This window comes from Fringilla coelebs (assembly GCF_963513975.1).
Source record: "Fringilla coelebs genome assembly, chromosome: 18".
Lineage (NCBI taxonomy): Eukaryota > Metazoa > Chordata > Aves > Passeriformes > Fringillidae > Fringilla > Fringilla coelebs.
This window is the reverse complement of record NC_140044.1, coordinates 7,828,929-7,848,711: the sequence shown is the minus strand read 5'-3', so window position 1 is coordinate 7,848,711 and position 19,783 is coordinate 7,828,929. Positions and strand designations below refer to the sequence as shown.

Sequence of the window (19,783 nt, the reverse complement as noted above, 5' to 3'; positions counted from 1 at the left end):
CTTCACCTTCCAGGGCCCAGGCAGCTGGGAGCAGGAGCTCCCAGCAAATACGGTGATGGCACTGGTTCTTTGTGCTGGACTGATCAATTAGGGCTGCTCGTGGCTCTGGGCTGGGCAGTGCTGAGGAAATGCATGGTGTGACAGCAATGAGATGGTGATCCCTCTCCTCTCCACACTGTGTTTCCACACAGTGGCCGTTAATTTTCATCAGTCTTAATCAGCAAGATTACAGTGAAGACATCTTGGTAAAGCTAGGGTGGCTAAACCAGCAGGTCTGTGTTTAATGCAGTCATGCAGGTGGGAAGTCGTTCTGACTGGTTTGGAAAGGGAAAGCGATTCAAGCCCTTCTCCTTTGCTTTGCACTGCTGTGCTTGGGTTTGAGGAGAGTGGCTCAGTCACCTCTCAGAGTGGTGTGACATTGACACAGGTGTCTCCTGTGTCTTGCAGCCTTGAATTTTACTTGTCTCCTTGGTTTGTGCTGAAAAATATGACCCCCAAGTGCAATTGAGAAGACTGTAAACATGTTTATTTGGTCGTTTCTGGTTTGTTGTGGCCCATTTATATTCATTGATGGGACTTTCTTTAAATGAAAGTGGTTGGTTTGAGAATTTTTTCACTACCTCATACCTCTTCAGTCTCTGCAGGAGTGCACTTATTCCCTTTCTCCAGCTCTCTTGTTTCAGTAGCTGTCCCTGCTTTGGTGACCTGAGGGTCATTTGGGTGCTGGCTTTGACCAGGGCTCCTTTAGGCACAAAAGAGGAGAAAACCGGAGTGAAACTTGTGCTCTGTGTAAGGTGCTTTAGGTCCCTGAGGCAGAGGAGGAGGAGACCTCACTGGCAGGGCTAGAATGAGGAGCTATCTGTGCTCCCTGCAAACGTGACTTGTGGCTCTCAGTGCTGCTCTGTCTCCTCTCACCATGATGGGAAGGAACCAGGGTTCTACTTATCAACAGCTACGAGTTGGAGTGTTAATAGTGAATTTAATGGCATGTTACAGAGGGAAATAAGCTCCTCTTCCTGATCTCAGCATGCAATTTTCATTTTGTATTTCTAGAACATGTCTGTTCCATCCTGGCTTCCCTTCTGCGAAACCTGAGAGGGCAGCAGAGGACACGGTTGCTGAATAAATTCACAGAGAATGACAGTGAGAAGGTGAGTGCTGAATGTGTCTCAGTCTCTGGGCTGCCAGGTTGGGAAGGTTCTTGCCCAGGGTGCCTGGTGGCTCTCACTGAGTTACAAAAAGCCGTCCTCGTACCTGCCTGCAGAGACTTCTGCTGTCACGGACCTTTGTTCTCTCATTCACATTGTTTCTACAAACTGCAAAACTGGACATTTAGTGCATGGCCCTGTACTCTTGTTTTCTGGTGCCCCTGCGTATGGTAGTAGCAATTCTGTCCTGGGTTGTGTCTCTGCTGAAACCTGGCCCTAGAAGACAATCTGCAGTATTACATTGTGCTGGCTCTGAGATCAGGACAGTGTGGAAAGGTGCTAGTGTGTCTGGTGAAGCTCTTTTGCAGAGAGTTTAGCAGTTGCTATGGTACACATTTAACATTCTCCACTCTTCTCCTAGAATGTTTCATTTTAGTGGTGTTTGCTCTGGGAAATTCTTCCCAAAATATTTACATGGTGGTGGATAGATCAAAGCTTCGCAGAAAAGAAATAGCTTTTGCAAACCAGGGATCCCAAGGGATTTGTAAATTCTGCCACTGGGAAAATACTGGTTCCTTAGTATTCCTCATTAGTGTGTTTTAAAGGTGTTTTTCATAACCTGTTCTACCAATTGTAGATAATTACTAGACAGGATTTCAGCTGCCCTAACACAATTCAGAGGAGAGTGGGAGAGCTGGAACATCCAGCACAGATAGACAAGTCCACTGGGGAAACCCGGAGCCTGGAGGACCACAGCACAGAGAGTGAGCTGGGGACACGTGTCTGTTTGCTGCCGTTTATCTGGCACTGATGGGACTGTGTTCCCATATAGGATGACATCCAAAAAAGCCTGCAGCCCCTGTGTGCTCATCCAAGCAGCACTTGTACCCTCCTTCTGTAACACATTCCTTCCTGGGAGGGACAGAGCTGCCTGTTGCTTTGTGAAGGCTGAAGCTGAGAGGAAAAGAAAATTGCAGGGAGGATTAAAGATGATTGCATTGTTCTTTTTTCTTGCTTATGTCTCTCTCTTCTGCCCTTGCAGGTTGATCGGCTGATGGAACTGTATTTTAAGTACCTGGATGCAATGCAGGCAGCTGACAAGAAGATTGATGGGGAGAAACACGTATGTATTGCTTAAGTTTTGCTAGGTCATGTCTGTAACATCTCTGCACAGCCATGTCATCTGTGCAGGACGTCTGGCTCCGCCAGTCACTGTTCTCAGGTGTGCCCTCATACGTGTGCTGTTTCTCTTAACTCCTATTGCCTCACTTTCCAAGTTCCAGGTAACCTCAGATAAAGTGGGCCAAGAATTTCTCTACAAGTGCTTCTGGCTGTCTCTTAGAGTGAATTTTACTAGAAGTACCTAAGTCTGTCTGTGCTTCAATTTGCCTTCACTTTTACCTGGCTGCAGTCCTGCTTGGTTTGGCAGATGGAGAGCAGGTGAAATGCAGAGAGACAATTACATGATAATGTGTGAGGCCTCCTGCCCTGGTCTGCAGAGTTGTGATCAGCAATGAGAAAGTGTCTGTGTTGATGAGTTGGCTGAGGAGCAGCCAAGGGCTGTGTGCTCTCTGCACACCAGCAGTGAACGTTTGAGTGACACGAGCCTTGGTACCGCACAGCACTTTCTTGGAACTGAAGCTGGAACAGACCTTTTGAAAGGGAACGAGCGGCTGGAGTCAGGAAGCAGCTTGCAGAGCTGTTAGCCAGCTTGGCCAGCTTCCCACAAGATTATCTGTATCAGTGCTGGGGAGGGTGTGAGATTGATTAGCACCGACGGAGAGCAATGGCTGCAGCTGCCGTCGCGCACGCCGCGCTCTGCGTGCCACGGGCAGCAGCCCCCTGCCAGGCCGCGACAAACAGCTGCCTGCCCGCTGCCAAGGCTGCTTCTCCGGGCACTGCCAAACATTCCGAGGGCATCGGGGCACTGCTGCTGCTCAAAGAGGCACAGGAGTGAGTGATGAATGGAGCTGCTTTTGCTGCCAGCACTCAGGCTCCATATGGGCAGCGGCAGCGTCACCACGGAGCGGTGGCCTGGAGGAAAACAGCGTTTACCCTTTCCTCCTTTCCTTCTGTGCTCTGTCTTTCCTTCTCAGCACAGGGCAAGAAATTATTTACTCTTTACATTTTGGTGTTGGTGTGGGAGCTTTAGAACTCAAAAACCAGATTGGATTTTTTCAGTTGAAGCTTTTGTAGTGTGCTGGAGCTGATTGTACAGAGCCCTAAAATACCACATGCAGAGCAAGGGTATGTGCCCTTTATCCAGGAACACCCTGGAGCAGCCTGCAAACGTTAACATCTGTAGCAAACAGCCAGCACAAAGCAGGAGTGGAGTGAATTTGAGTGTGAAGAAGTTTTTGTGGAAGCTTTTCAATTAATAATATTGTGTCTACTAAATGCATTAGAGAAGTAAAACTAAGGAATGTCAGATTCTCCTCCTGTATCCAAAATAAATGGACCTCAATTCTTTATCTTCTATTAGAACTAATAATAGTATTTGGCAGAAGCATCTCATGGGTGCAACATATTGACCCCAACATGTATAAAATATGATATTCAAGTTCATTCCTAGCTTGGAACACTTTCGGAGAATTATCGTTTGTTTTATTTTGTAGCGTCATCAGATGTTCAGTGGGACATGGTCTCCTGAGATCTGAAGTGGTTCAAAGTGTTTTCCTCTCACAGAAATAGGCAAAAGCCATCATTCTGTCTGTCACATCATGGCACTGTCTGGCTGTGACAGGATTTATGGGACACTTTAGTGTTCCTTGTTGTGGCACATGAATCACTGAGGTGGATTGTATGAACACTTTGGAAATGGTGTTCTGTCAGTGGGGAGCTTTTGACCTTTCCCTTGCAGTAGAGGACATAGTACCCCAAAAATCTGGTTGTACAGATCCTCGCCTTTCTCCCTGCCTCATGGAAAAATGATACTTGGTGAGATTTTACAGGTTCAGCCTACACTGACAGGAGTGAGATCTGAGTCTGATGGACAGAGTATCCTGGTGTAAGTCTTGTATTACAAGGAGTGAAAAGCTACTTACACAAGGAATGACTGAGTGCTTTATCTTTAGTAGTGCAGCTGGCATAAGAAGTTCCTGCTCTTGTAGTTCTCTTTTTTATTTCTTTTAGCTTGGCTTATTTTAGTGATTTGGTTTATAGCCTTGCTTTTCAGCCCATGGCAGTGATGGTAGGGGAATAGTTGAGGGTGGGAGGGAGGGGAGGAATTTCTGAAGCCAGCTGTTTTGAGGAGGAATACTTGTAATAATCTCAACCCTGATTTGGATTGTGAAACCGGATGAGGTCATTGAGCCCCTTTTTAGTGTTACCCCCTTGTTTGCTTCAGTGGAATCTGTTCAGAAAGGTTCAGAGGTGATAACTTGGTGATTATCCTAATTGCCATGGGAAACCCAGGAGCACAGTCCATGAGAGCATTGTCTCCAACACCTGATGCCTATCTTAGCACTTTTCTCAGAGTTTTTAGTTAATGAAAATATCTTGTTCTCCTCTCAATTTCTTTAATTATTTCTGTAGGAAATGGTGCAACATCCTGTGGCCTTTACCTCTCTCTAAAATGAGGTATAATTATGGGTGGCAGCAATAGCCTTGATGATCTCTAAAGATGGTAGGAAATGACAAGAGATAGTTTAATATTTTTATAGTTCCACGGAAAATTATGCTCATCAGGTTTATTCAATAAAATATTCTCACCAGACACTTTGTGCTATAATGACTTACAAATTACATGCTAATTGTGGTACAGCTCAGCCACTCCATCCTTGAAAGGAAGAGGTGGAACTCCTAGGATGAGTGTGGTATCCACAGGTGGAGATAACAGGTGGGGATTTGTGTCAGCCCATCCTTTCAGTTTGGTGTAGAAAGACCATATTGCTTGGAGCTGTGCTGAGGGCAGGACATGATGGCTGTGAGTGTGGCTCTTAGCCTGTTGTCTGAAGGCCCTTCCTGAGCATGTCTTGCATCTCTCAGCTCTCCCCAGTAATACAGACTGAAAGTAGTAAGGGGAGAGACTCCATCCTTAGAGTGAGAGACACGTTCTGATGGTTGTTCTGGTGCATGGCTATTTGGAACATGCTCATTTCTGTCCACCTGGATTGGCCTTGCTGTTCCACGTGGTGAGGGTGTAAACCCAGGATCCTGGAGGTGTTCTTTGTTCTTGATCAGTATCCTTTTGCTCTGCCCAGCTGTGCAGTGTGTGCTGGAAGGTGAGTGATAGATGAGAAGGGAGGAGGATGTAGAAATCTCCTCCAGTACCTGTGTGGAGCAAGGTGATTTTTGGTACAGCACTGGCCCATCCATCGCATCTTTAGGCTTGGAGTCTCTACTTGACACCTCGAGGCCTGTCAGTCCTGCCTCATTAGTGTGAGAGAAGCTCATTTTAGCTTCACAGAAGCCCATCTTATTGCTGTCTTCTCCCATCAGCAAGGGGCATCTCAGCACATATTGCTGGCAGATTAGAAATGGCACCTGAGTGCTCATTTGGAGGTTAGCAACTGACAGCTTTGAAAGAGAGTCCAAGTGGGAAAGGGGCTGCTTGGTACTGTACTGGAGGCAGACTAGTACTGAAAGGGTGGCTGTGGATTAAAAAAAAAGGACTGTGAAAAGGCACCTTAAAACTGTACTTTTCCTCTAATTCATATCTGCTTAATTTACTGGCACAAAATAATCTTCTCTGCTGAGAGGGGCTGTTGGAGCCGCCACTGTGTAATCAAGACCGTGGCTGCCTGGATCCAGCTCCTGTGATCGCCGTGCTCGGATCAGAATACAGAGCAGACCTGGCCTTTGTTTCTTGCTCTGGAGATTCAGAGTCCTGGCCTGTGGTGGTTTTTCTGCTCAGGAATTTAGCACTGTTGGGCAGAGCAGTCAATGAGCCTGTGTGCAGTGCAGAGAGTGAGCAGTGGTACAGGAGTGAGTGTGTTGTCTTTCTTGAGTGTTTTTTTAGATAATTCAGTCAGTGTTCAGCTCTCTCACTAGCCAGACTCATCATTGTTCAGCTTTAGAGACCAGATTTGAGCCATTTGGCATGGATTTAGGGTGAGGGAAGTCACTCTCTGCACAAAATTAGATTTTTCTATTTACTGGCAAGAGCTCACATGCAGGCTTTGCCCAGTCATGCCTGTGCCTATGATTTTGAGAACCTGGAGTAAATGACAGTCTTGCATGTGTTGGAGTCTTCAGGATCTGATGCTAAAACGTCGCATCTGAGTGTAGCCAAAGCAGTTGATGTCACAACACGATTAAGAAGGCACTGTCTTCTACATTTGTTCTTTTACTGGCAGACTGGATTTTTAGGAGGAAAGGAGAAGTAGTTCACTACCTAAGTCACTCCATCAGCTTTCTATCTGGGGAGCATCCATTGACCCCCTCCAGGGAGAGTTGCACAGGTCTCATTTTCCTTCTTAGGCCTAAAACCCTCAGCTCACCACTAGGTGCGAGGCTTGACAGAACAGCGGCATTTGGCAGCCTCAGTCAGCTTTGGTGCTGGTGACTGGGTGCCTGGAGCACCCGAGGAGGCGCATCCTGCGGAGCGTTGCGGGCGCGTGGCGCTCACAGGTGGTGGCTCTAACGAGGAAACCTTGCTCCACCGGCGCGCACCCGCCTGCCAACGGCTGTGGGATAAATCACAGAGCAGCTGACGAGCTGCCTCCGTTGTTTAAGAGCAAATCCTGAAGACAAACCACAAAATGTAGAAGGTGACACTTAACACACTTGTTTGGGCCTGTCAGCCCCCATGAGGATGGAGCACAGGCATGTGTGGGGCCAGCTCAGAGGAGGCTGCTCTGAGCTCGCTGCTGGGTGGCTCTTGAGTGTTTTGAAGAAGATGGGGGAATGGAATGGAATGGAACGGAACGGAATGGAATGGAATGGAATGGCCTCTTTCATTCTTCCTCTGGCCTCCCTCTGGGCAGGTCTCTCTGGTGAAACTCATGTATACAGAAGAAGGATTGATGGTGGGTCATCATTCCCATGGGAGTCTTTGGCTAAAAAACCCTGTCCTGGGTTTGCCCTGGCAGCCCCCCCTTAGAAACAGCTGGAAGAGCTTGGCTGGGCACGGAAAAGCTGTCCTTGTGCAGGATTTTCAGATGGGTTTTCTCATGTATCAGTCAATCATGAAGCTAGAAGCCAGATAGCTCTTTGAGTGTGCTGGAGTCATGTTCTGCACTGCTGAACAGCACCCTCAGATGGCCAGTAAAAGAGCAGGTTTTGTTCCATTCTGACAAAGAACTTGTAAATCACGGATACATGGGTCCATTCCATAGTTCACACACTCTCACCCCTCAATGTAGAAATGTGATTTGTATGTTTGAATTAAAATTTTGACTTGCAGATGGACACACTTCACGACCAGCAAAGGCAAAACTTCTTCAAACAGAATGAAATGTTTTGTGAACTTAAATGAATTATTAAAAATACTTCGGCAAGAAAAATATGGCTGATAATGTTCGGGGAAACAAAACAATTCTTGAGAAACCACAAATTCCACCAACATTTTGCCACTCCTGATGGCAAGTGCTCTGAGAGAATCCTCACACCTTTCCCTTGTGTGGTTTTACAGGACATGGTGCGTCGAGGAGAGATCATAGATGATGACATGGAAGATGAATTCTATCTCCGTCGTCTGGATGCTGGGCTCTTTGTGCTGCAGCTCATCTGTTACATCATGGCAGAGATCTGTAATGCCAACGTTCCCCAGGTAAAGCTGCCTACAAGGTTGGCAGATCATCTGTGTTTACATTCATGTTTCAGACAAGGCTCTAAATCTTTGCAAATGCTGTGTTGAGTAATTGTTTCTCTAATTCCCTTTTCGGGAGGAAACCTCCTGTTTGTTGCATTTGTGTCCGTACAGCTCCATCAAGTTGCAGCAGATAGGGCATTAGTGGGGACAGAAGTTGTTTGCTGTCACTAAATTCATATAATCTGTGTGAGCGAGGTCAGGCTTTGAAATGGAAAGGCCACGTTGATGTCATTGCTGAGGGAGCAGGGGGAAGGGACCTGCTCTCAGGAGGTCTCACAAAAGCACAGCTACAGCTTTTCTTGATCTGTGCAAAATGCTGCATCTCTGCTTCCTCTGTGAATACATTGAGGTTTGTGAATGCATTCTTTGGCTTCTTATTTCTCTGCCATGTGACTTCCTGGGTGTTCCTGAACAGATGCTGAGGGCTCCCAAGACTGAGTTGGTTTTTGTGGTGCTCAGGTATCTGCTTATCCCTCAAAGTGGGGAAAAGTGGGGCTGTGCATGGACTTGTGTTGAAGATCTCTTTCTTCTCTGTCCTACTCTCCATCAGATTCGTCAGAGAGTCCACCAGATCCTGAACATGAGAGGCAGCTCCATTAAAATTGTTCGACACATCCTGAAGGGTGAGTAGAGATGTTTTTGTGCAAGTGTCTCATCGCTACCAGGGACAGCTTGGTCATGGCTTTGCAGGACGAGCCTTCACATGTAATTCTTCCTGGCTTCCTGAGCATCTCCAGGCAGCAGCTGAGCAGTGTTCTGAGATCCTGGCAGGGCTGGAATCACCCTGATTAGTGGCGTGCTTTGCTTTACCTCCGAGTTAGGACACTCGCTGTAGCTGCTGTCAGAGAGCAGCACATCACTGCACGCTTCCATCAGCTCCAGCCTGGCTGGAATTCACTGCTGACATTAACGTGAGAGTAAATATTTAAGGGAAGTGTACATGCCTGCTAGAGGGAAGAATAGTGGAGTCTCATCTTTCATTAACATGGCCTTGCACTTTACCATCTGCACCATATTAGTACCCGTGGTGTATTTATCTTGTTCTTAGTGTCAAATTAATAGGGATTATAGCATTAAAGTATCCTCCATAGCTTTAAAATGTAGCTGTTGTGATTTGCAATCCCAGTTTTAAAGTACTGCTTGTTATTTTTAATGCTCATGGTGAATTAGAGCAATGCCTGTTTGAGCTGTGGCCCTCCTCTGCAGCCTGCTGTCCTTCAGCAGCAGCAGCCGGTGGAACTGAGGAAGAGGAGGGCAGGACTCAGCCTCTTCCCATGGCTCCTCGGAGCTGAGAGGCTTAGTGGGAGCAGCAGGAAATCAGAGCTACCTGGAGAAGATGCTTCCTTATGGAATGTATCTGCTCCAAAGGGGCTGTGTTGTTTTCAGTGTGAGGAGAGGAGTCTGTTTTTCTTCTGGAGGAAAGGGAAGCTTGGCAGCATTTCTAGGATAGTAGGCTGTGGGATGTGTTTCAGTGTTTCTGCTTCCTTGGGGAGCAACAAAGTTCTCCTGGGCTTTTCTTGCCCCCACTTCAACAATGGCAGGTACACACAGCTTATTTCCTGCAAAACCTGTGGGCTGTCTCCCTTCTCATATGCAGGAAAAAAGGAATCAGAGGGCTGGCTGGTGTGACAAAATCAAGAGTGATTTTCTGACAGTGTGAAATTACCTGCAGCTATAAACAATCTCTTTGGCTCTTGTCTTTAGCAACGAAGTGCAAGTTAATGCCTTCTGGTGAGCGGGGGGCTGCATACGATGTCTTTTCTGATTTTTATTCTGTTACTTGAAAATTCCTGCCTCTAAACTGCCCCTTTTCAATGTGGACTATGGCTACATCCCTGTTCAGATTCCCACACTTGCCCTGGGCCGTGTGTCCCTGGGGGAGTTGTCTGCACACCTCGCCGGATTTGCACACCTCACGGTCACGGCTCTGGGGTGTTGACTTACATACCAAGCTGAATTGGAGGGCAGCTGCATTAAAATTTCATCTGATTCTTTCTTTCCCAGACAGTGACTTGCATTGTGAAACTTTCTCTGTGATTGTATCGGGTGTTGCAAGCTCAGGGTCGTGCTGGGTTGGGTGCTCTCAGCAGCGGCACGTTCCCTACCTGAAGGGGCACGTTGCCTTGTTAATAATGCAGGGATGGGTACAGAGTTTGGGCTCTGACTGCAGCTCTCCCCAACTCTTAAACTTGCTGGTTTTAGAGATTTTTAGAGACAATAATCAAAACCTCAGTGATAAATTTCTTAGTGGATAAATTTCTTGTGAAGTCCTGCGGTGGTACCTGGGAGGCAGGAGCAGCGCTGGGCTCAGCTGCACTCTGGGCTCTGCAATTTGAGCATTTCAGTAGTTACACACCTGTGTCCACATGTGCAGTCAGCGCAGATTCACCAGCCTACAACAGCAGCAGCACCAGGGGCACGCACCTGCTTCTCTGAAGGAGTCACTTCCCTGGACACAGCTTCCCAGGGAAGCCAAGGGCTTGGAACAGGGATTTGGGTGTGGACTCTGCAGTGTGCTCCTGGGATGCAGGGGCCAGCAAGGAGCTTCCAAAACTTCACTGGAGTCAGCTGCACAAGACTGTTGCAAGTGACTGAGAGATCAGGAGCTTGAGCCTTGGCTGGAATGTTTCCAGGCTACTTCCCAACTTGCTCTCAGGACAGATGAGGACTGGTTTGTTTTTACTTTTCGTTCAGTGTTTTGCTCTTGTTCAGTTTTTATTTTCTATTTTTGCATACTAATTAGGTGCTCAGTTTTTAGTTTGATTTTTATGGCCTACATATTCTCCATGTTTCTCTGGCAACCTGACAGCTGATGGATCCCTTGGGGTGGCTCAGAATTACTTACGATGCAAGCAAGGAAGCGAGACTGTTTTCTTATGGTAGAGCTTTCAAGGGGGAGGAGTGGGCAGGGAATAACGGGAGGCTCATTAATGCATTTCTGCAGGCTGACCAGTCCTCCCACACTTCCTTTTTCTGGAAGATCAAGCATTTCTTGCAACAGGACAGTTAGTTTATGCTTTGGAAGAAAACAGATGAGTGTGTGTACCTTGGCTAGGGAGGTGTTTTGGGGATGGAGGCTGGATTGGGGATGGCAGCAGTGTCTGTATCTTGGGGAGGTGCCTGATCTCCATCTGTCATTGGGAATGGAGTGAGGCACAGGCTTCTCTGAAGTGATACTTGGCTCTGGAATGGCAAATCTCCCTGTTCCTTACTGATCCAGAGGGACTAGCCATTGATCCTGGCTACCTCAGGAGCTCTGTCAGAGCTGCTCCTGCTGATGCCCCCCCTCACACCTGATGTCAGGTGAGCAGGCACACTGGGAGCTGGGCATGTGGAATGTCTGCTGCACATTCCAGCCCAAACCTGTTAGCACAGGTAAACACAAAGGAAGGGTCAGTGTGCTCTGAGGATGGAGCTCAGTCTGGCTCATGGTGCCTCCATCTGTGCAGGCTCCAGAGCTTCCAATATCCATTACAAGCCTCAGTATTTCCCAATTGATTTTTACTGTTCTGTAACCATTGTATTTTGTCTAATGAAGCAGAAACCAATCTTGGGCCCTTTCCCTTTGTGTAGCTACAGCAGTGTGTAAGCTCTAGTTAACTGTTGGCAGGAGCGGCTTACGTTTGATTTTTTTTTTTAGCGGTCTCAGTGAAGTGGTGGAATTTTAAATAAAAAAGTAAATACATAAAATCTCGACTGGAGATTTACTTTTTTAAGCCTGGTTCTGGGGGTTTTATCTGGTGTCTTCAAGCTGCTAATGCTTCAAATGAGCATTAGCAGCTGTCATAACCCAGTAAACATTCTGCCTTAAAATAACAGGGGTTTTAGTCTTACAAAGCCTAGATGTTTAGAAGGAGAAATGCTGAGCTTTTGGACAAGATAAGAAGAATTTGTGTCTTGTTTTTGTTTGGGTGATCTCCCGGTACAAAGGAAGGGCAGTGTCATTAGTGGCACTCAGTAGCTTCCTGCTTGAGCCCTAGTCCAAGCAGTCTGGCCATCCTTACAGCTGGGGGTAGAGCTAGTGGCTGTGCTAGGCTTGGAGACTATGGCTGTCCCTTACCTGGGCTTGGAGAGGCCACTGCAGGTGGGAAGTGTTGCCCTTGGGCTGCAGTAAACTCCAGCATTCACATCCACTGCCATGTTCCAGAGGCACTTACCCTGATGGAGCATGGAAGGGGCTGTTGGGGACAGAGCTGGCTCCTCCACCAGCCCCAGTATTCAGGCTCTGGTACTGCCTGAGGGGACAGGGGAGCCTGAGCTAAGAAGGGGACCCCATCCCTGTGCACTGGGATCATCTCCTGCCTGAGGTTTGGATCCCCAACGCAGCCCAAAGCCCGCAGCAGGGCTGAGCTGCCTCGCAGCAATCAGTCCATACACAGGGAGTTGCAAGGAATCCCTCTTAGGAGCTTTCAGCTGCTTTTAAGTGCTGTGGAGAGCATCTCCTCCACTGAGAGAAGTTGCCCTGAGCTGGTCCCTTTGCTGGGACAGTGGGCAGCTCAGGTTCATCTGCAGCAAACCTCAGCATTACCACCTGCTCATGTTACAGGTACCGGAGCAGTTTATAAATATTAAAAATATTTTTCCCAGAGGCTTCATGAAGAACTCTACTGCTTTTACAGAGAGAGAGAGATAGAGAGAGTGTGTGTGTGTCTGTGTACACACAGGAGGGAAGACTCCCACATCAGCTAACTTCTGCCTGTCCTCACTGCTTTCAGTGCTCCTGTAACAAAGGCTTTGATGGAGCTCAGAGCGTGTAGCTGTGCTAAATGTATAAATATTAAAGCAAACTTTCTGCAGCAACTTACCATTCAGTGCTGAATACAAGCTGTTCTGTTTGTTTGGAAGAAGGAAAAGAATGCAAGCAGGCGGAGGCAGGGAAGTGCTGTCTTAACCATCAGCCTGCTCCTGATTCCTCAGATTTGTTCAGCTCCTTGCTTCTGCAGCTCAGAACTTGCTTTTCATATTTTCTTTTTAAACCGTCTTTGAAAATGCAGGTTCTGGTTGCAGGAAGGAGGGAGCTGGCAGGGGATGAGAGCTGCCAGCTCCAAATGAATATCAGGAAGGAGAGCTACAGAGGGAATATTTAGTTCTGTGGTGTTTGGCCGTGTGCATGGATGGGCAAGACTGTGGTCAGGTCTGGTGTCCTCTGCCTGATGACAAGCAGTTTGGTTTGTAGTTAAATCTGAACTGGTGGCTTTTCTTCTGTGTGGTTAAAAGCAATGGGTAGAGGACAGAGGAACTGGGGTCTCCTGGGCAAAAATCCTCCTTCAGGATGCTTGGACAGCAGGCAGGTTAAACCCAGGGCTGGGAATGATTGACATTTGTCACAGACCCTGGTACCTGACCTTCCCTGATGACACTCAGTGTCCAAAGGGACCTAGGAAGCAGTGATTTGCAGTGATTTATGGTACTGTTTGCATTTCTTGGGCATAATGCCGTGATTCCCATGCCAGGAAATGGGTGCTCCTGGGTGCTGCTGTCTGCTTGGGCCAGAGCAGGGAGTTCTCTGCATCTGTCTGCCTCAACAGCTTTAATGCGTGACAGCAGGTGTTTGTTATGCAAAGCTTTGACCCTGGGGATGGGCAGGAAAACCATCAATGCTCCTTGCATTAATTCCCATTTGGCTGTTTGCAGTAGTGTGGGTGTAGATTCCTCTGTGGTGTCTGCAGGAGTTGTGGCCCTTTGTTTGTTCCTGTTGCACTCAAAGCCTGTGTCCCTCTGCTCTCTCTCTCTCTGCAGAGTACGCGGAGAACATCGGGGACGGGAAGAACCAGGAGTTCCGGGAGAGCGAGCAGAAGCGGATCCTGGATCTGCTGGAGAATTTCTGAGGCCCTGGGAGACACCTCTGTGTCTGCCCACAAGGATGTGGCGCCAGTCCTCCCTCCTCCTGCCCCTCCTCCAGCCTCTACTGCACGATCAAAGTGATGTTTCTATGAAACTGCTTCTAAATGGGATTTGGGAGATATTAAAGATAGTTTGCTTTTTTTTTTTAGTTGCTGTTTTTTTATTTGAGCAGTGTTCTGTGAGTGGGGCTGCAGCTGCATATCCAGCACAAAGCCAGCATGAGGTTCTCATATTTTTTATCTTTTTCCCCCTAAATCAAGCTGCCAAAGATCAGTGTGAAACAATACAAATGTATGTGTGGCAGGGAGGGCAGAGAGGAAGCCTGCCTGGCTCGAGAGACTGTTGGCAGGTTATTCCAGCCTGATCCATTAATGAAAATGTACAACCCTTGCTCTGATGGGAACCAGGGAGCTCAGGTGGTGGTGTGTGTCCAGTTCATCCCTTCTTCAGTGGCAGACGAGATCCAGGAATTGGCCACAACAGCCATTCCTGTTACATCTTCCCAAAGGTGAGTGGGACTTGAAAGTAGGTTCTGGCACAGGCTCGTCATTGTTCCCTCCTGAAGAGGGAAAAGAGTGAATGATGAATCCATTGGAGTTTTACCCAGAACTAAGAGTGAGAGGAGGTAAGCAGTGACATGCCCAAATTCCATTGCCTTGCTTTCACAGTCAGCTTTGGTTCTCGGCTATGCTTGTTCAGTAGGAAACCAGTGTTGGTTTCTGGACAGGGAGCTTGGCTCTTGGAGCAGCAGCAAGTCCCCAAGAGCAGAGGGATGGCCCTGCCTGCCCCAGGGGAAGGGGCCACAGCTCATAGTCATCAACCACACTGTTGTTTTGGGTGTCTTGTGCCAGACTCCAGTTCTTCCCTGATCTGGGACTACCAGCTGGGATGGGAAGTAGCAGAGGATATTTTCCTGCATCCTCTTTTCTGCTCCTGAAGTTAATGACTGTCATCACAAGCCATCGTGGCTCCTGCAAGCTGGGCCGTGCCTAATTTAGAGAGATTTGCATGCTGGCAGCATTCATTTTTTATCTCCAAGAAAAATGCATTGTCAGGCAAGCTTAAAGGCTTCCTTCAATCCTGACTGCACAGGCACTGCTGGCCTGGCGCTATTGAACACTGGTGTTCAGGGCATCAGCATGGAAGTCGTGGCTTCAGCAGCCACAAAAAGCTGCAAAAATACATTTTTTTTGTGCACAACTTGTGCACAAAATTTATTTCTTCTGTTTTCAATCTGCTTCCTTAGAGGTGTTTTTTCCTTTAGCTTTCAGGCGTGTTTAGGTTTTTCCTTGATTCTGGGAATTATTCCCTTTCCACATCAGTGGAGTTGTGGTCAGAGCTGGTCTCTGGTTTCCCCTGGAAGATAACTGGCTGTCCCCTCGCACTGTGCTTGTGTTGGAGGAGCTGAGGAGAAAGGGAGGGATCTCAGACAGAGTTTGAGGCAGGGCAGAAAGTGAATGTGGAACAGCTTCAGGTGAGAAGTGGGGCCATGTATATGGGGGAGAAAAGGGCAGGGAGGGTCTTGAGAAAACTTCAGTAAACTGCCTAAGGGCAAGGTAAGTTTATAAATCTGAGTGCCCATTTTAAACCTGGTTTTGCTGTTTGCTGCACGTGTGTTTATACATGTGATCATTTCCATGCACAGCTGGTGAGCTGCTGTGGGTGTGCAGTGCATGATCCCTTCTCTGAATTGACTCCTCTCAGATGGGGAGAACCTCCTGCAGCATCTGCTGGGAGTGAAATGTCGGTGACTGCCACAGGGGGTTGTGCCAGTGAACTCCCATTGGAAGCTCTTTCAGCAAAGGACAGGGGCTGGAGGAACCAAAATCATGGTGGTGTGGTGAGTGGGTTCCCTGGGGAGCAGGAAAGGGTCCTGGCACTGCTCCAGCTGCCAGCAGTCATTGCTGTCCTGGATCAGGAGAAGGATCGGGCACAGCCTATGGTGGGGCCTGGGCTCAGCAACGTCCTGTGAGGTGAGGTGGTGTTCCCTCTGCAGGGCTGGGGACCTGGTGCCACCCCTGCACTGTCCGTCACAGTTCTCAGGGCCGTGGTGCTGCACCCTCTGCACTTGGGGAGCAGGAGTGCCTTGCCATGAGTATTGTCTTCCCCAGCTGAAAGAAGAATTTGTGTGGGATTAGGGAATGACAGTGTGCTCATCCCACCCAGCCCGGCCACTGTCCCTGTGATGGATGAGGGTGCTCCAGATGTTGCTGAGGAATTTGTGCAGCGATGGTTCCTGCAAATCAGGCTTTTACAAGGTGGATGACGAACTATTCTCTTCTAATTTCCCAGCTCTTTCAGAGGGAGGAACCCCACTGCTCCAAAGGAGCCTAGTCATTTTTGATCCTGGTAATCACAGTAGGCCCTGCCATGCACCCACATTCTGGCCCCACACCCCACTGCTGGGAAACACTGGATCCTCTGCCTTGGTCCGTGGGATAGGCTGAGGGCCCACCTGGGCACACTGTTATTAATTAAGGTAATTATTCAGCTTAATGTGCTGCTCCTAGCCAACTCATTTGTGCTGTCATATTGAGCAGCACAGAAAAGCCTTGGAGGTGTGAGGATGGGCACCCCGAGCCTTGGCAGTTGTGGAGAATGACGTTATTGTAATTGAGGGAGGATTAAAAGGTGGAGCTAATAACAGATTTCCTTGAGGAAGCATCCCTAGGCTGCAGACAGGGGGATTTGTGCCCTGCTTTAACCCTGCTGGTTCTGTGGCCCTGGAACAGCAGCATCACTGCTGGCTTTCGAGCTAAATGTGGGCTTTGGGAGAGGGTGCAGGGTTGGCACAACCCACATGCAGCACCTGTGGGACTCTGGGCTGCTGGGAGTGATGGCAGGGACTGGTGACAGGAGCCTGGTGGCCTTGGCTCCTCTGTGAGCCCTCATTGTGTTGAGCCACATTCCCCTGCCCACGCTGCTCTCAGGGTACCGGGCCAGCCTCAGCACAGGGCAGTGGAATGTGCAGGGACAGACTCTTCCCCATTGTACCCCTCCCTGGGCCGTGCTCTCTCGTCTCTGATTGTAAACAGATTTGACTAAAGAGGTAAATGAGAAGGTGATTAGAGGGAACATGATGGATGGGGCACTCTGGTGATGGGAAGCAGGAATCTTGCCCTCTAGGGGAAAGGAGCTGGGAGGGTGTTCTTCAGCAGAGCACCCGTGGTGCCTCATCCCTCTGCAGCAGGATCCCGGGATGCAGTGGTGGGAGCTCTGACCCTGGGGATGCTCCAGGCTGAGACCAGCTGTGGGCAATGGCTGCTGCAGGCAGGGGTGAGCCTGTCACCCTGACATCTGGACTTTGCTAGGGCACTGATCCAGGCTCGGTACCAGGTGCACGAGGCTGCTGAGCACCAGAGTAGGATTTAAAAGCAGGAAAGCAGCAAAGGACGAGGGAGATGCTGTCCTCAGTCTGTGGGGTCATCGGATTCCTCTGCCCCATGGAGGTGCTTGCCCTGGTGGGGTTTGGTTGGGCTGAGGCCAGGTTGGGCTTGGCTGGGGCTGGGGAAATCCTGGGGCAAGTCCTGGGGACGGGGGAGGAGGGAGAGGGATGGTGACACCATCCATGCAGTGGGAGCCCCTGTGCTGGCAGTATGAGGGAGGGTGGAAGCGCTGTTTTCCTCCTGCTGGGAGTGGCAGGAGCTGATGGCATTTCCCCCTGGCCACAGGAGACAGGCACCAACCGTCCTCACTGTGTGTCCAAATCCATCTTCAGCTGCGCTCCCGGCTGAGCCTCCCTAAACGGGGAGAAATGAGTGTAAATCATGGCTGAGGAACATCTCCTGATATCCCAGCGGAGGGACTGAGGCTGTGCTAAATACAGCGAGAGGCTGGCAGCACTGGGAACAAACCATCAGCTGCGAAATAAGTCACTTACACTATTGATTTTTTAAAATATTTTTTTTCTTTTAAGGCCTTGCTCTCAGGGAAAGCTTTTCTCTTGGGGCAGGAAATTATTTGGAGGCGGAAGGGCTGGTTGGTTTGTGGTATTTTTTTGTCTGTTTTTTTTTTACATTTAATTTTTTTGGTGCTTAATTGTTTGGAAAGAGGGAACTGTTCCGCAGTGACGGACACCTGTGATATTGCTCCTCTCCATCAGGAACCTGGCGGTGGGTTCTGCAGAGGAAGGAGTTAATGGCCTGGAAACGGGCTTGAGTTCTCTGAAGAAATAATTCTTTTCAAGTCATTTTCTTCTGAATTTTATGCTTTGGAGACTTCCCTGTGCAGGGGCTGCTCTGGGCAAAGGCCTTTGAGTCTCAAAGCCCCTATGTGCTGGGGGTGGGGGGTTCCTGCTACCTTTCCCACACTGTGCTGGGACTCCCAGGGCTCCCCAGGGTGGGGGTCAGGGACACAAGGCTGTGACCATCCCAAAACAGGCAGGGGGGCAAAAACACTGCGTGTCCCTGCCCAGAAATGCTCCCACTGCTCTCCCAGCCAGGTGATGCCACTGAGAAGAGCAGTGCTGGCCCTGACACACGGAGCCTGTGGTGGTGCTGCTGTGTTCAGCAACATTCACTCTGTCCAAAAACCCTCTCCTGCTGGGTCTGTTATTTTTGATGCTGTTGTGGTGTGGGTGGGTGGTTTGTGTTGGCTCACCTGAGCTCCCACTCACTGCCTCCCTGGCTGCTCCCTCCCTGCACTGCCTCCATGGCTGGCTGTGCCCAGGATGATTTGTGCAGGAGCAGGCTCTAATGCTGCCTGGCGGGAGCATTGTTTTCCTGCAGCTCACGCAGACCTTTGCAAATAATCCAATAATGCAGGAATGTCAAACTTCAGCTGTGGAAGGAAATCCTTTTATACAGGAATTGTCAAGTCCCTAAACAAGTATCAGAAATGAGCTCGGTATCAATGTGGAGGGTGTTTATTCTGCCCGTCAGAGAGATGAACAACCCAATTCACTCTCCCAGGCAGACGCAAATTCGAGCGTTGGCTCCTGGGCCTCAGGAGAGCTCAGTGCTGAGCCTTGGGGTGCCCCTGCATGAACCCTTAAAGTTTCAAATTTCAAAATAATGCATGAGGCAGACCCCAGTGCTTCAGCAGCTCTGGGGTTTGGGGTTTGAGGTTTTTTTCTTTGATTTGCTGGCCAGCTTTTGCTGTCAAAAGGGAACATGAGGTGTTGGCATTGGAATGAGCACAAGCAGCCCTCAGGAGCCAGCAGGAAGGACCAATGCTCTTGCTTTCGTTCTGGGGGTCCTCTGGGGCTCCAGGTTAGAGCTGTGTCCCTAGGGTTGTTCTTTGTGCCCCTCAGGGTCTGTGTGTCCCCCTGAGGCTGGTGCCCTGTGAGGTGCGGCAGATCTGGCTGAACCCCATCCCCTTCCAAACCCATCCAGCTCTTTGGAACTCCACTGCACCCTCCAGCTTTGTAGGCTGCCTTCTCCTGATGGACAGATGTCCCAGGGAATTCACATGCAAGCCTCACAGGCACACAAGCTGTGACCACGGTGGATGTGGTGCCTCTGGGATCTCTGTGGTTTCACTGCGTGGAAGTGCCCGCTGCTTTCCTCCATCTGGCAAGTGCCCCCCCCCAAGCAGAACTGAGCAGTGGGCAGGAACCTGGTCCTGGCAGAGATAAGGAGTGTTTCACCCTCGAGAGCGAGTCCCTGGGCCGGTTCTGCTGAAAGAGAAGCCCTGCGAGGGCGGCGCCAGCTGTTCAGAGCAATAACGAGAGGGCAGATAAGGGACCCGCTCCGCAGCAGTGCCGGCTCGGCTCCGGGAGCCGCTGGCTCTGCTCCCGCCTCCGTGTGCGAGTGACCTCCCCCCGCATCCCTGTCACAACACGGGGGTTTCATGGCTGCACCTGCAGCAGCGCCTGCCCGAGGCCTCATCACCGGTGGATTAAATTTGGGGAGGAGAACCAAACCTTCCCAGCGTGCTTAAGACCCGGGCACGGGCATTTCCCTGTCTGCTGGGTGCTGCAGAGCCCCAGCACCCGTTTTTCATCCACTGTGATGGCAGAAAATCTGCTGGAAATGTGACTTAATTCAGGCTCTGCCTCTGGAGGTGTTCCTGGCTCCAGGAGGAATTTATGCTCTTT

General features: G+C 49.4%; 1 protein-coding gene across 1 annotated transcript in view; it reads left to right on the top strand.

The window, feature by feature from the left end:
- CTNNBL1 (catenin beta like 1) overlaps positions 1 to 13,887 on the top strand; it is a 47,318-nt gene extending 33,431 nt beyond the window's left edge. The window contains exons 12-16 of the mRNA XM_084218008.1: positions 1,054 to 1,151; positions 2,191 to 2,271; positions 7,723 to 7,860; positions 8,453 to 8,525; positions 13,642 to 13,887. Of these exons, the coding sequence (XP_084074134.1) occupies positions 1,054 to 1,151; positions 2,191 to 2,271; positions 7,723 to 7,860; positions 8,453 to 8,525; positions 13,642 to 13,730 (479 nt within the window). The 3' untranslated portion in view covers positions 13,731 to 13,887. The remainder of the gene's footprint in view (positions 1 to 1,053; positions 1,152 to 2,190; positions 2,272 to 7,722; positions 7,861 to 8,452; positions 8,526 to 13,641) is intronic.
- Positions 13,888 to 19,783: the final 5,896 nt, after the last annotated feature.